The 13,556-nt window shown below is 40.1% G+C and overlaps 1 protein-coding gene across 10 annotated transcripts in view; it reads right to left on the reverse strand.

Annotated features, from left to right (window-relative positions):
* Positions 1-13,556, reverse strand: part of MAP7 (microtubule associated protein 7) — a 193,194-nt gene that overhangs the window by 46,967 nt on the left and 132,671 nt on the right. For 5 of the 10 annotated variants that reach the window (XM_056566639.1, XM_056566636.1, XM_056566633.1 and 2 more), the window contains 3 exons: positions 2,632-2,795; positions 2,161-2,278; positions 966-1,049 (listed from right to left, as the gene is read on the reverse strand). In XM_056566639.1, the coding sequence (XP_056422614.1) occupies positions 966-1,049; positions 2,161-2,278; positions 2,632-2,795 (366 nt within the window). The remainder of the gene's footprint in view (positions 1-965; positions 1,050-2,160; positions 2,279-2,631; positions 2,796-13,556) is intronic. The other 5 variants (XM_056566634.1, XM_056566632.1, XM_056566631.1 and 2 more) reach the window with 1 other exon arrangement.

The following is a 13,556-nucleotide window of genomic DNA, read 5'->3' on the forward strand; positions in this document are numbered from 1 at the left end:
AGCCGTGAGCTAGGATAGGTTTTCGCTATGGTTCCTGCCAGTTGCTGGCATAAACTAAACTATAGTACTCATGGAGGCCTGCCTCTGTTTACATGAAGCCAATCCACTTTTTACAAAGTAGCAAGGGCAGTGTAAACCTGATGACAATTTGCACATTTGTGCACAAATGACACTTGTGTGAAAATGTTAAACTTTTTCTTTATATTTTTTTACTTAAACTGGCATACATTAATAGTAAATCCAACTATTAGTAAAACTTCTAAAAAGTGACCGCTGACAAACGAGGACTGTACAATCCTCACATTATTAGCATTGTGGTGTAAGCTGAAGTCTTTAATATGTCACTGTTGGGAAATTTGCATTGAAGGTACTTTTATGCCACCTTTTAAAAGACAATATATAAAAAAATGTAATTATTGCTCCTATACTGGATAAGACAAATACACAGACAATGCACACAAAACACTGTACACAGAAAAAATTCAACACTAAAACAAAGGAGGGGAAAATACAACTGCAACACTTGACACATTAGAAATCTCTGCAGAATGCCGCCATGCTGTCTAATAGATGAGTGTCAGAGGATTCCACTGCTTTTTATGGAACCTGCTGACGATATAATTTTTATGGTGTCTGTCATCCTTGTAATGACAGCATGGACTGGACAGGTCCAACCATGTAACAATGTTCACTGTTTGATATTAATAATCAGTAGGTAATCTAACATAATAAACATTGGTCTTTTAAGCATTACACAGCAAGCAGCAATACAGCCAAGATGAGGACTGATTTAGACAGACATATAGATATTATACCACTTTCTTAAAACAATGTGCACCTCATATGTATTAACATCACACTATAAGACTCTGGGTTGTTAAACACTCTCTAAGCCACTTAGGTTAGATCACAAAAGGCACAAAGACTAAAGGAACAATCACATAACACAGTGGTTTAAGTACCACCTCTTTTGACACGACCCTTGGCTTGGAAATGGAAGGCCAGGTCAGATAAATCAACACTGGTGAAGGATGAGTCAACAAAGTAACCTGAGGAACAGAACATGCAAAAGTGATGTAAAAAGGAAAAACAAAAAGAAAAAGGATGAAAAAAATGGATTAAGAATTTCATGAATTTACAGTACCAAACTAGTTGACTTCTTTTGGGTGCGTTCACACAAGCATATTTTCTTTCAAACTTGAAGCATGTTTCCTGCTGTGCGTTTGAAAGGGGCAAATTTTCGGCAGCGGAATCTCCACTGGGGAAAATCAGCCGCAGACTCCTTGAAGTCAATAGGATCTGCAGCAGATTTTCCATAGATGGACCCCATTAAAGTCAATAGGATCTGCAGCGGATTTTCAACAGTGGAGATTCTGCTGCAGAGAGTTCATCCCTTTCAAACTCGCAGCGTATTTCCCACTGCAAGTTTTCAGCAGCAGACATTCGGCGGCGGAATCTCCACTGAAAGAACATATGTTCGTGTGAACCCACCATTAATGTCTTTATTTCTGCATACAGGAAGAAACAGACTAAAATATGAACCCTAAATGACCTTTGAAGAATATTACTCTTAATATTAAACACACGTCATATACATGTAAAGTAGCTCACAAACATCTGACACTCCTGTCAACAAGATATCAAATTATCACCCATAAATTATATCATTTTCTGTCCTATGACTAAATAATTATATGACAATAAGTTGTAGCAATTGGGATCCATCTATAAAATGGAGAGTATGTCTCCTGCCAGACTCCAGTAAACTTTGGCTAGGTCCACGTCGTATTTTGCTCAGTATTTGGTCAGTATTTAGACTGGCACTTTCCGCCAAAATACAGAAAAGGTGCAAATTTTTCCATAATTTTTCTGTGTCGATTATACTTCTGGTTTTGGATACAATACTGGCCTAATACTACGTGTGAACCCTGCCTACAATGTTAGGCTAGTTTTTGCTGTGAAATGCACAACACAGAATGACTTATAGCAACATGACAGTCCATATGATTCAATGAGAATTGCTATACCATCAGGTTGTTATTCATGCTGTTTCTCAGTCATCTTGCCTAAAGACTATCTAAGGTTTTCCTGTGCCCTGTTGTTTCTTGCCTCAAAGTAGTATATAGTTATGTCCAAAGGTCTTCCACCATTCTGTTTTACCTGAACTACTAATGCTTGTGTTGCTGTGTAGGATGCCACCCCAAGACCATCTGTTATTTTTTTGCTTTGGTTTCTGACTTCTTTCCATTGTACGTTTTACTACTGCTTCATGCCTCTCCTTTAACAGAAAAAACAAGGATAAATGTATATATCATCAGATTATATTCTATTATAAGGTAACAAATCTCTAAAGCTCCGAGACCAGCATTACATAGGTTGTCTTTGATTAGAAAAATAAGTCTGCTTTTTAACCCAGAAACAGTGCTACACCTGTTTACAGGTTGTGTATGGTATTGCAGCTTGTCACTTGAATAAGGCAGAGATCAATATCAGACACAACCTTGTGTATAGTCTTGTATAATCCATTTAATGCTTATTGAAATTTTGATCTCACATAGTTTTATAATTTCTTAACACCAGAAATATTACATCCTCAAGAAAAAAACATGAAAGAAAAGTAAAGTGACCTACTTTTTCTTCTTCCAGTTTCTGCCTTCGCTTCTCATCCACTGCAGCACGCCTTCTCTCCTCTTTGAGCCTCTGTTCTTCTAGTTTCTTTTTGCGCTCTTCCAATTGTTTGGCATAGTGCTGCTGTGCTCTCATTTCTTTCTCTAACCACAGAGATTCTCTTGCCGCTGATGGAACAATGAGGATATGAGGACATGCATCTATGTATTTGCTCCTAAGACAGTTGGTAACATTAAAAATATTCCAAGCTATAAATGTGTCATTGAAATGTACGGTTCACCAGGCTGGTGCCTAGAAGCAGCTTATTAAATCTGACAGAAACGCCTCTTCATAGCAAAACGCTGCAAGGACTTCAACTTTGTTTATGGCTGAGCGATACCTAAAATTATCTTACAGATATTTTTGGGAAAATAGCCCTAAGTCTGAAAAATCCTAATTGTCATCTCTAGGCACTGATACTACGCCACAGCATGTATTCAGAGCTGTACTCTTTTCCAACCAATGGACACCAGCTCCATAGTTAAAATGCTAAATGTCCAAGAATATATGTGGGGCAATGAAAATATAGTGTTCTTTCAAGTTACAATATTAATTTGTTCCGGGACAACCACTGTAAGTTGAAACCGGGTAGAAAACAGACATGGTGCACTTCTACAATCTTTTATAATGATCTGATTGCTTCTCAGCATAATATCAAAAACTAACAGGTTGTTAGTATACATTTTTGATCAAAAAGTACAAGCCCACTCGCCACGTCAAGGCCACCTATTTAGAGTGGGTCCCTAACGTCCCTAGCATAAAATGGCGTAGCACTGGGCAGCGACCACCACCGCCGCGTCACCAGTGCCCACGGGGGGGGGGGGGGGGGAAACGACCCACTGGCAGAGCAGCCCCAATGCCACTCAAACCTGTCTATGGGTCGCACCTCCCCACAGACACGGCGCCACGGCAGCAACGGACGCTGCACAGCACCACACCAGTGTGAACAAGGTGTAATAGCACACTTACCATGCTCTCCCAGTCAGACTGGGAGGCTGCTAGGAAAGAAATGGCCCTTGTGTAGCTAACTGCTACTTATATAGGGTTCGGCTGAGGGGGTGGGGAAGAGTGCAGCACATGTTCAAACATGTTGTTTTATGCTAGGGACGTTAGGGACCCACTCGAAATAGGTGGCCTTGACGTGGCGAGTGGGCTTGTACTTTTTGATCAAAAATGTATACTAACAACCTGTTAGTTTTTTATATTATGCTGAGAAGCAATCAGATCATTATACAAGATTGTAGATGTGCACCATGTTGGTTTTCTACCCGAATTCTCACTGTGTTTTCTATCCCCTCCTTTTTTTTGTTTGAACATGTGCTGCACTCTTCCCCACACCATCAGCCCAACCCTATATAAGTAGCAGTTAGCTACACAAGGGCCATTTCTTTCCTAGCAGCCTCCCAGTCTGACTGGGAGAGCATGGTAAGTGTGCTATTACACCTTGTTCACACTGGTGTGGTGCTGTGCGGCGTCCGTTGCTGCCATGGCGCTGTGTCTGTGGGGAGGTGCGACCCAGACTGGTTTGAGTGGCATTGGGGCCGCTCCGCCAGTGGGTCGTTTCCCCCCCCCCGTGGGCACTGGTGTCGCGGCGGTGGTGGTCGTCGCCCAGTGCTATGCCATTTTATGCTAGGGATGTTAGGGACCCACTCTAAATAGGTGGCCTTGACCTGGCGAGTGGGCTTGTACTTTTTGATCAAAAATGTATACTAACAACCTGTTAGTTTTTGATATTATGCTGAGAAGCAATCAGATCATTATACAAGATTGTAGATGTGCACCATGTCCGTTTTCTACCCAAATTCACACTAAGTTTAAACCATTGTACCTTTTGACCAAACTCTATGGGAAATTAGTAAATGGTTTTGAAGCCTAAAAATTTTTGCCCCACGATAATAAAAAAACGAATAATAAAGATAAGTAAATCATTACTAGTTGTCCAAAGGATCAGCTCATCTTAGCAGAGGCAAAGAGCAATACAGGGCATGTAGTACAATACTGTACTTTAGAGAGGCTCTACTAGGCACCTAATAAATGCATGCAGGAATACATGGCTTTTACAGTCAGAATCCACACTTTTCAGCTATTCACATGTGCTGCAGATTTGAATTGTTCATGGCATTGTATGTTAAGTTTGGTTTCAAGTTACAATTGTCCAGAAAAATCCACTCTATGATAAAGATTTTGTAACCTAAAGATATTGTAATTTAGATTACATGCTTAAGCATGCCGACAAAGATCAGCAACTTTTAAGGAAGGAAGCTTACTGGATTGTGCAGTTAAATGCAACGGGTCCTCTAAGTCTGAACGGCCGTAATGAAATGGGTGCGTTCCTGCACTAACCCGGCGGTGATCGCACACTGCACAACCCAGATGCTTCTGTAAACTTCATTGAATTTTTTGCACTGTTATAGTACTTTACAGAAGGTATCCACATGTCTTAATGTACATGACCTTAATTTTAACATTTTGTTTAAAATTTGTCTTCACTATTGGTATGTTTACCTGTTACCAAGGACACCTTTCCTGTGTAATGCCTTTTTAAGCACGCCCCTTACCTGAGACGTCAGCGGCCTTCTGAAATGCATGTAGCGCGAGATGGGACTGTAGCCTTAGCTCACCTCCTTCCCCGCAACCTCCCTGCACTGTTTTGTTATATGGACTTCCAATAAACGAGCATACGTAGCAGCAATTTTGTGGTGAGTGCACTTATTATCCTTTTTGCCTTAAATAACATTTCAATAGGTGCATCCTTTTCAAACCTCTGCTGCTGTGAGAGGTCTCTTCCCACCCCCCTTGGTACCATTATAGTCCCTCTTTTCTCAATACCCCATAATGACAAAGTGAAAAATGTATTAATTTATTAAAAAGGAAAAACCAAAACTGTGCATGGGTATAAGTATGCAGACCCCTTGTCATGACACTTAAAATGTATCTATGGGGCCTTTCATCTTTGAGATGTTCCTACACCATGATTGGACCATGATTACCTGTGGTAAATTCAGGTGATTGGACAGGATTTGGAAAGAAACAGCCCTGTCTATATAAGGTCTCACAGCTGACCATGTATATCAGAGCAAAAACCAAGCCATGAGGTGGAAGAACTGCAAGCAGAGCTTAGAGACAGAATTGTGTGGGGACACAGATCTAGAAAAGGGTATAAAAGCTATATCTGCAGCACTGTAAGTTTCCAAGAGCCAGTAGCCTCCATAAATCCTAAATGGCCGAAGTTTGGAACAACCAGAACTCTTCCTAGAGCTAGCCACCCCACTAAACTAAGTAATCTGGGGAGAAGCAGGCACTGCTTATCGCCTGCCCAATATCATCTCTATAGTAAGGCATGGTGATGGCAGCATTGTGCTGTGGGGGTGTTTTTTTTTTTTTAGCAGCTCGGACAACGAAACTGGTCATGGTTAAGGAAAAGCTAAATGGAGCAAAGTAGAAAGACATTCTTAATGACAATCTGAGTGCTCTCAATTTTTTTTAAACACGACAATAACCCAAAGCACACAGTCAAGACAACATTGGAGTGGCTAAAGGACACCCCGTGAATGCCAGAGCTCTTACTTGAACCCAGGGGAAGATCTCTGGAGAGACCTAAAAATAGCTGTCCACCAACAGTCCCCATGCAACCTGACAGCTTGAGAGGATCTGAAGAAAAATTGCAGAAAATCCACAAATCCAGGTGTACAAACCTTGTGACATTATAACCAAGAAGACTGGAGGCTGTAATCACTGCTTCAACTAAGTAGTGAGTAAAGGGTCTGAATATTTATGTAATTTATGCAATATTTTAGATTTTTCTTTTCAGTAAAAGATTTGTAACCTTCTGTTTTCACTTCATCATTATAGGACACCAAGTGCAGAATGATGAGAGGGCAACTTTTTTTTATTTTATTTTGAAAAAAAATTTGAAAAAGGGTTTGAAAACTTTCTAAATCAGAGGTCTCAAACTGACAGCCCTCCAGCTGTTGCAAAACTTCAACTCCTGGACATGCCCAGACAGCCACTTGCTGCAGCTAATGGCTGTCAGGAATACTGAGAGTTGAAGTTTTGCAACATCTGAGGGCCACCAGTTTGAGACCCCTGTTCTAAATGATCTATATTTAAGAGTGTAGTCCAGTCCTAAAACACGTATCCCCTATCGTAAGGATAGGGGATAATTTTCAGATCGCAGGGGGTCCGACCGCTGGGGCCCCCCCCGATCTCCTGTACGGGGCACCGACTCGCTGGCCAGAGAGCATGTGTTGACCACAGGACAAAGCGTCGGCTGACACACACCCTCAATACATCCCTATGGCAGAGCCAGAGATGGCCGAAGGCAGCTTCCTGCGGGCTGCTGGGACCCTGTACGGGAGATTGCGGGGGGTCCCAGCGGTCAGACCCCCCGATCTGAAACTTATCCTCTATCCTTAGGATAGGGGATACGTTTTTCAAGACTGGAGATCTCCTTTAAAAGCAACTCCTATAAGACAGCAGGTTTAGACTGATGATTAATCACAGCAAAATTATATGAAAACTTTATTTATCAATAGAATTTCAAAAATGATTTAAGATATGCATTAAAATTCAGTATCCAGTTTCCAAACTAATACAAATCTGTCTCCTTGGGGCACCACCACCATAGCTCGAGAGCTGGCCTGCAAGTAAAATGTCAATAAACCAAACACTGATCTGTATAAAACACAGAAAAAACCTCATGCTTTCTTTTCTTGATATGAGACTAACATGCAACAGTAGATAATGGAGAAATGCTATGCCTAGATACATAACAAGAAAGCATAGCTGTCAAGGGCACTTGGAGTCACATTCTCCTTGGAGCTTAACAGCTCTAGAGATTTTCAGGAATCCTTGAGCTGCTGCACACATGACCTCACATGTTACCCATAAGCTGTGCCCTTGACTGGTTTATTAAGAAAAAGGAAAACTATTAATGGAGAACTGTCAGCCTGATCACTCACACTAAACCCAATACACTGGGTTATAGTGTGGGTGACCAGGAGTCCAAAGGGAGTTCACTTACAAAAATCGGTCTGGTTGTTCCTTGGATTTTGGCTCTAGAAGAACCTTGGCTATATTCAGTCAATTGAGCACTGGAGGCAGGGCCCCGTCTGCTGGCCACCTCTGCCTGCCTCCAAACACAGCCGGACCCTCAATCAACATGAGCGCCCCACTTTGTAGCGAGAGCCCAAGCGCCAGCAGAATATATACAACTCTGACGTAATGACATGAGAGTTGTGCTTACTACAGAGCGGAGAACTCATGTGACCGGCGACTCCACGTCACTAGGACGTGCAGTCACTAAAGATGAATATGTTAATTGAGGGGACGGTGTTGTAAGAAGACTGGCAGAGGCAGGAGTGGCCAGCCCGCGGGGCCCCACCACCTGCGCGCAATTGATTGAATATAGCCAAGGATCTTTCTGAAGCCAAAATCCTAGGAACAACTGAACCGATTTTTCTAAGTGAACCATTTTAAAGATAATTCCTTTATGTACACAAAAATATAGACAACTTGTGTGGTAAAAAACAATTCTATCTTTAATGATCAAAATTAAAGTGTACCTGTCATGTCCCTTGACAGGGACATGTCAAACGTTTTGATCAGTCCGGGTCTGAGTGTTCAGTGTTCGGCTGACCAAGACAATTCCATAGACTTACATTGTAAGTTTGTATTGCTTAGAATGCTCTTCTCCTAGGTAGTTCTAGCTATCGGTCACAGTCTGAACACTCAGACACTGACCAATCAACGTGTCAAAAGTTGTTTAAAGAGATAGTGCCTATTTAAACCAGGCCCATCTTACATTGCTATTTTTGTAGTTTCCTAAGTAAACAGAGCAATTTGCAATTCTATGGTGCTTGCTGTAGATATTTTATAAGTTTTACAGATGGGCACACCCCTTTAAGACAGCAGGAAAGTACTGAGCAATTGTGGGTTTACTGCCTGCAGAACAATCCTAACTGCTTTTATAATAATGCAGACTTCTATTTATATATATTCAATATTGCCCATCTTGGGATGCCTATGGGAAGGCAATGCAAAAATCCTTAAAAGACATAAACAATCCTGGATTTGTTTAACAATTCTTTTATTCCCAGGACTGTAACTATAACAATGGGGTACCTAAGATTTCTAAACATTCATAGAAGCCATTCTTTACTGTAAGAGCCGTGAGACTATAGAACACTATGCCAGAAAAAGTTATGGTGGATTCACTGAAAATGTTTAACAGGGAATGTATTATCAGAATATGACCTGCTGCCATTATAAAGAATTGTTGGCGATGTTATTTCTTATTTTCCATACTGCTATGTATAGTTTACAAAAAAAATCTTGAAATCTTACAGTTTTCAGTCTTTCCACTAGGCCTAATATTAAAAGGATACTCCACTGCTCAGTGTTTGGAACAGTTTGTTCCAAACTCTGAGCAGTAGAGTACCCCTTTAAGCAGTAACTTCCTGTTCTGTACAAATCACTTTTCAGCAGTGTTCTCTTTATCATTACAGACAGGAGTACTGCAAAAGGTGACAACAATATATAGATAAAGCTACATTCACACTGCCGATCTGCTCCACTACTGGGAGCTCTGTTGCTCAGTCTGTTGGAAGGACGGGAGTTGAGCGGTGAAAAAATGACTATCTATGTTTTTTTTTCTCGGCTCAACTCCTGTAAAATAAAGGATGGAATCTGTTAAGACCCAGCAGTGTCAGTTGTGCTCTGATCCATCCATGGTCCGTTCGACACAAAAAAACAATTCTAGTAAAAAGAAGTCAGTTTGATAGCACAAGGTTGGAAATTATATTTCTATCAGTTTGGTGTGTGTGTGTGTGTGTGGGGGGGTTAGCAGCCATTTTTCAAAGTAACAACAAGTTGTATACACATACTGGTCTCCCCTTCTGATATGGCAACTCAGAAACGGATAAGCAGTATGTGCTTTGGTAAATCAGCACTCCTTAGATTCTGAGAAGTCAATTCAAAAGTGACCATGATATACAGTCACTGTCGTAAATGTTGGCCCCTGAAATTTTACAAGAAAATTAAGTATTTCTCACAATGCAGTAACACGTTTTGCTATACACATGTTTATTCCCTTTGTGTGTAGTGGAGCCAAACCAAAAAAGAGAGGAAAAAAAGCTAATTGGACATAATGTTACACCAAACTCCAAAAATGGTCCGGATAAAATTATTGGCACCCTTAGCTATATATTTGGATGCACACCCTTTGGAAAAAAATAATTGAAATCTATAACCATCAATAAGCTTTTTACACCTCCGGAATGTTGGACCACTCTTCCTTAGCAAACTGCTCCAGGTCTCTTTTATTGGAAGGGCGCCTTTTCCCAACAACAGTTTTAAGATCTCTCCACAGGTGTTCAATGGGATTTAGATCTGGACTCATTGCTGGCCACTTCAGAACTCTCCAGCGCTTTGTTGCCATCCATTTCTGGGTGCTTTTTGATGTATGTTTGGGGTCATTGTCCTGCTGGAAGACCCAAGATCTCAGACGCAAACCCAGCTTTCTGACACTGGGCTGTACAGTGTGACCCAAAATCCTTTGGTAATCCTCAGATTTCATGATGCCTTGCACACATTCAAGGCACCCAGTGCCAGATGTAGCAAAACAACCCCAAAACATCATTGAATCTCCACCATATTTCACTGTAGGTACTGTGTTCCTTTCTTTGTAGGCCTCATTTCATTTTCAGTAAACAGTAGAATGATGTGCTTTACCAAAAAGCTCTATCTTGGTCTCATTTGTCCACAAGACGTTTTCCCAGAACGATTTTGGCTTACTCAAGTTCATTTTGGCAAAATGTAGTCTTGCTTTTTATGTCTCTGTGTCAGCAGTGGGTCTGGATCTCATGGATCTCATGCCATAGCATTTCATTTCATTTAAATGTCGACGGATAGTTTGCGTTGACACCGATGCTCCCTGAGCTTGCAGGACACTCTTTGGAACTTGTTTGGGGCTGCTTATCCACTCATCCGGACTATCCTGCTTTGACACCTTTCATCAATTTTTCTCTGCCGTCCATGCCCAGGGGGATTAGTTACAGTGCCATGGGTTGCACACTTCTTGATAATGTTGCGGACTGTGGACAAAGGCAAATCTAGATCTCTGGAGATGGACTTGTAACCTTGAGATTGTTGATATTTTTCCACAATTTTGTTTCTCAAGTCCACAGACAGTTCTCTTCTCCTCTTTCTGTCGTCCATGCTTTGTGTGGCACACACAGACACACAATGCAAAGACTAAGTGAACTTCTCTCCTTCTTTATCTGCTTTCAGGGTGCCAATAATTTTGTCCAGACAATTTCTGGTGTGACATTATGTCCAATTTGCTTTTTTTCCTCCTTTTTTGAGTTTAGTTCCAATACACACAAAGGGAATAAACATGTGTATAGCAAAACATGTATTACTGAAATCCTTTTCTGTGAGAAATACTCAGGGGTGACAACATTTACAGCCATGACTGTAGATGTACACACCATACATTCTAAATTAATATATTAAAATAAAGTCACTTTTATGCTTCAGATAGAAATGTGAAGTAGGAATTAAATTTTGTATTGACTTTACATATCTAGTCAGTTCTAGGGCAGCTGTCTCTTCTGTCTTAACATGACGTTGCCATGATCATGCTGCTTTCAGCATAAATTAAAGATGGTATTACAGTATAACAGTAAGCTCAGGACAGTGTTGTCTTCCTGTTTCTCTTACTGAAAGTGTGATAAATAACATACTTGAAAAAAAAAAAAGAAAAAAGAAAAACCCAGTCTGCCATTAAAATTGAAAGTATCCAGGATCTAAAAGGCTCTAGATAAAGTTACCTTTTTGTCCCAGAAACAATGCTTCTCCTATCCCTGGGCTATTTTTAGTATTGCAGCTTAGCCAGCCAGGGATGGAAGTGGTTTTACTGCAAATTGCCGTCAGATAGCAATAAAACAACATGTGGTTTTTGCTGTGCCGCAAAAGCTGCAGCATGGCTGCTACGTGTCAATACACACAAAATGCACTGTAATGAGTCAAGCACTTGAGTGTCGATCACATGACCGTGATCGTCTCATCTTTTCAGCATCTCAATACTCTGGTATAGACCTCTCAAGTTGCCTGCCTTCACTATATACTGTACATTGTAATTTAGGTAGTAAGCTTCTGTAATGTTACTGGATGGCAGAATAACCATGTGCAATGAACTGCAAAAGGTGAACCTTGGACCACATGTTCTATGCAAAAAATGTGCCTGTTTTTAGGTTTAAACATTACTAGCAGATTCATTTACTATACTACAGAATGTGAGGCTGATCAGGGAGACTATCGCACCATTACCAATACCATACTGTTTATCTGGGAATGACGTTCACGGTGAATATTCAGATATGTCAATAGGAGATTAGAACACATCTGCAGATGGAATATCCTGATCTTACATTTATACTGCATTAAAGGGGTATTCCAGGAAAAAACTTTTTTTTACACACACACACACATATATATATATATATATATATATATATATATATATATATATATATATATATCTCAACTGGCTCCAGAAAGTTAAACAGATTTGTAAATTACTTCTATTAAAAAATCTTAATCCTTTCAATACTTATGAGCTTCTGAAGTTAAGGTTGTTCTTTTCTGTCTAAGTAATCTCTGATGACATGTGTCTCGGGAAACCGCCCAGTTTAGAAGCAAATTCCCATAGCAAACCTCTTCTAAACTGGGCGGTTCCCGAGACACGTGTCATCAGAGATTACTTAGACAGAAAAGAACAAACTAAACTTCAGAAGCTCATAAGTACTGAAAGGATTAAGATTTTTTAATAGAAGTAATTTACAAATCTGTTTAACTTACTGGAGCCAGTTGATATATATAAAAAAAAAGTTTTTTTTCCTGGATAACCCCTTTATTACCAGAATTGTATCACATTAGACTTTTTTTTTGTAGATGTCAATAGTTTTTACGATCAGTGGGGGTCTTAGTACCCAGAACCCCCCCCCCCCCCCACCCCACCATTCCACTCATCATAGCAGCATGTTTTTTTTGTTTTTTTTTTACGTTACATACCCTTTTAGCTGGGACCACAAACCAGTTTCCTGTCACTGCATTAGAGATTACATACTGATCTGGCCATTGGGATTTCATTTTCACACTGTTATTTTTACCGTGTTGATAAAGGTCTGGTGGCCAAAATATTTTTATTGGTATGTCTATGAAGAATTGGGAAGTATATCTATACTGAATTACTGGATTTATGAATGATCCCATTTCAAGTATTAAGAAAATATATGATTTTTGCAGAGTTGTTTTGATGTTAATTTTCACTGGATGAAAAATCTTTTTTTGTGACTTCATATGCATAAATAAACCTTGAAACTGCAAATTGGAGAGCCAATAACTATCCACTAGTAGAACTGCTGGATTGAGAGAACTGCATAACAGGAAGCCTTCTAGTAGTAATAATATAAGAAGAAAAGAGAAGCAGTCACTGAAATCATAAAAAAATTTTAAAAAAATTATGTTACAATATGATCATTTGATAAGCTAGAGAGGTTTTCTATTGTGGCATTAGGTAGTTTTCTGTATGAAAAGATTATTATGCAAATGTTGTAGGATTAAAACATATGCAAAACATTTTATGTGGATCCTACGGAGGATTTCACATGAAAAGGACAAAAGGTTTTGCAGGATGGAGTTTTTCTAAATGTTATTACTTATAAGCAAGTGCTTCAATGTTATACATCCAGTTTGTCCTACTTTTCATGCCTTAAAGGGGTACTCTGGTGATCTCCGCTGAGGCAGCCCAGTCATCCAGTACACTACAGCCACCACACCCCCTCCATTCATGTCTATGGGAGGTGTTGTGACGGCTACGTACTAGC

This window comes from Hyla sarda, chromosome 3 (genome assembly GCF_029499605.1).
Source record: "Hyla sarda isolate aHylSar1 chromosome 3, aHylSar1.hap1, whole genome shotgun sequence".
Classification (NCBI taxonomy): Eukaryota; Metazoa; Chordata; class Amphibia; order Anura; family Hylidae; genus Hyla; species Hyla sarda.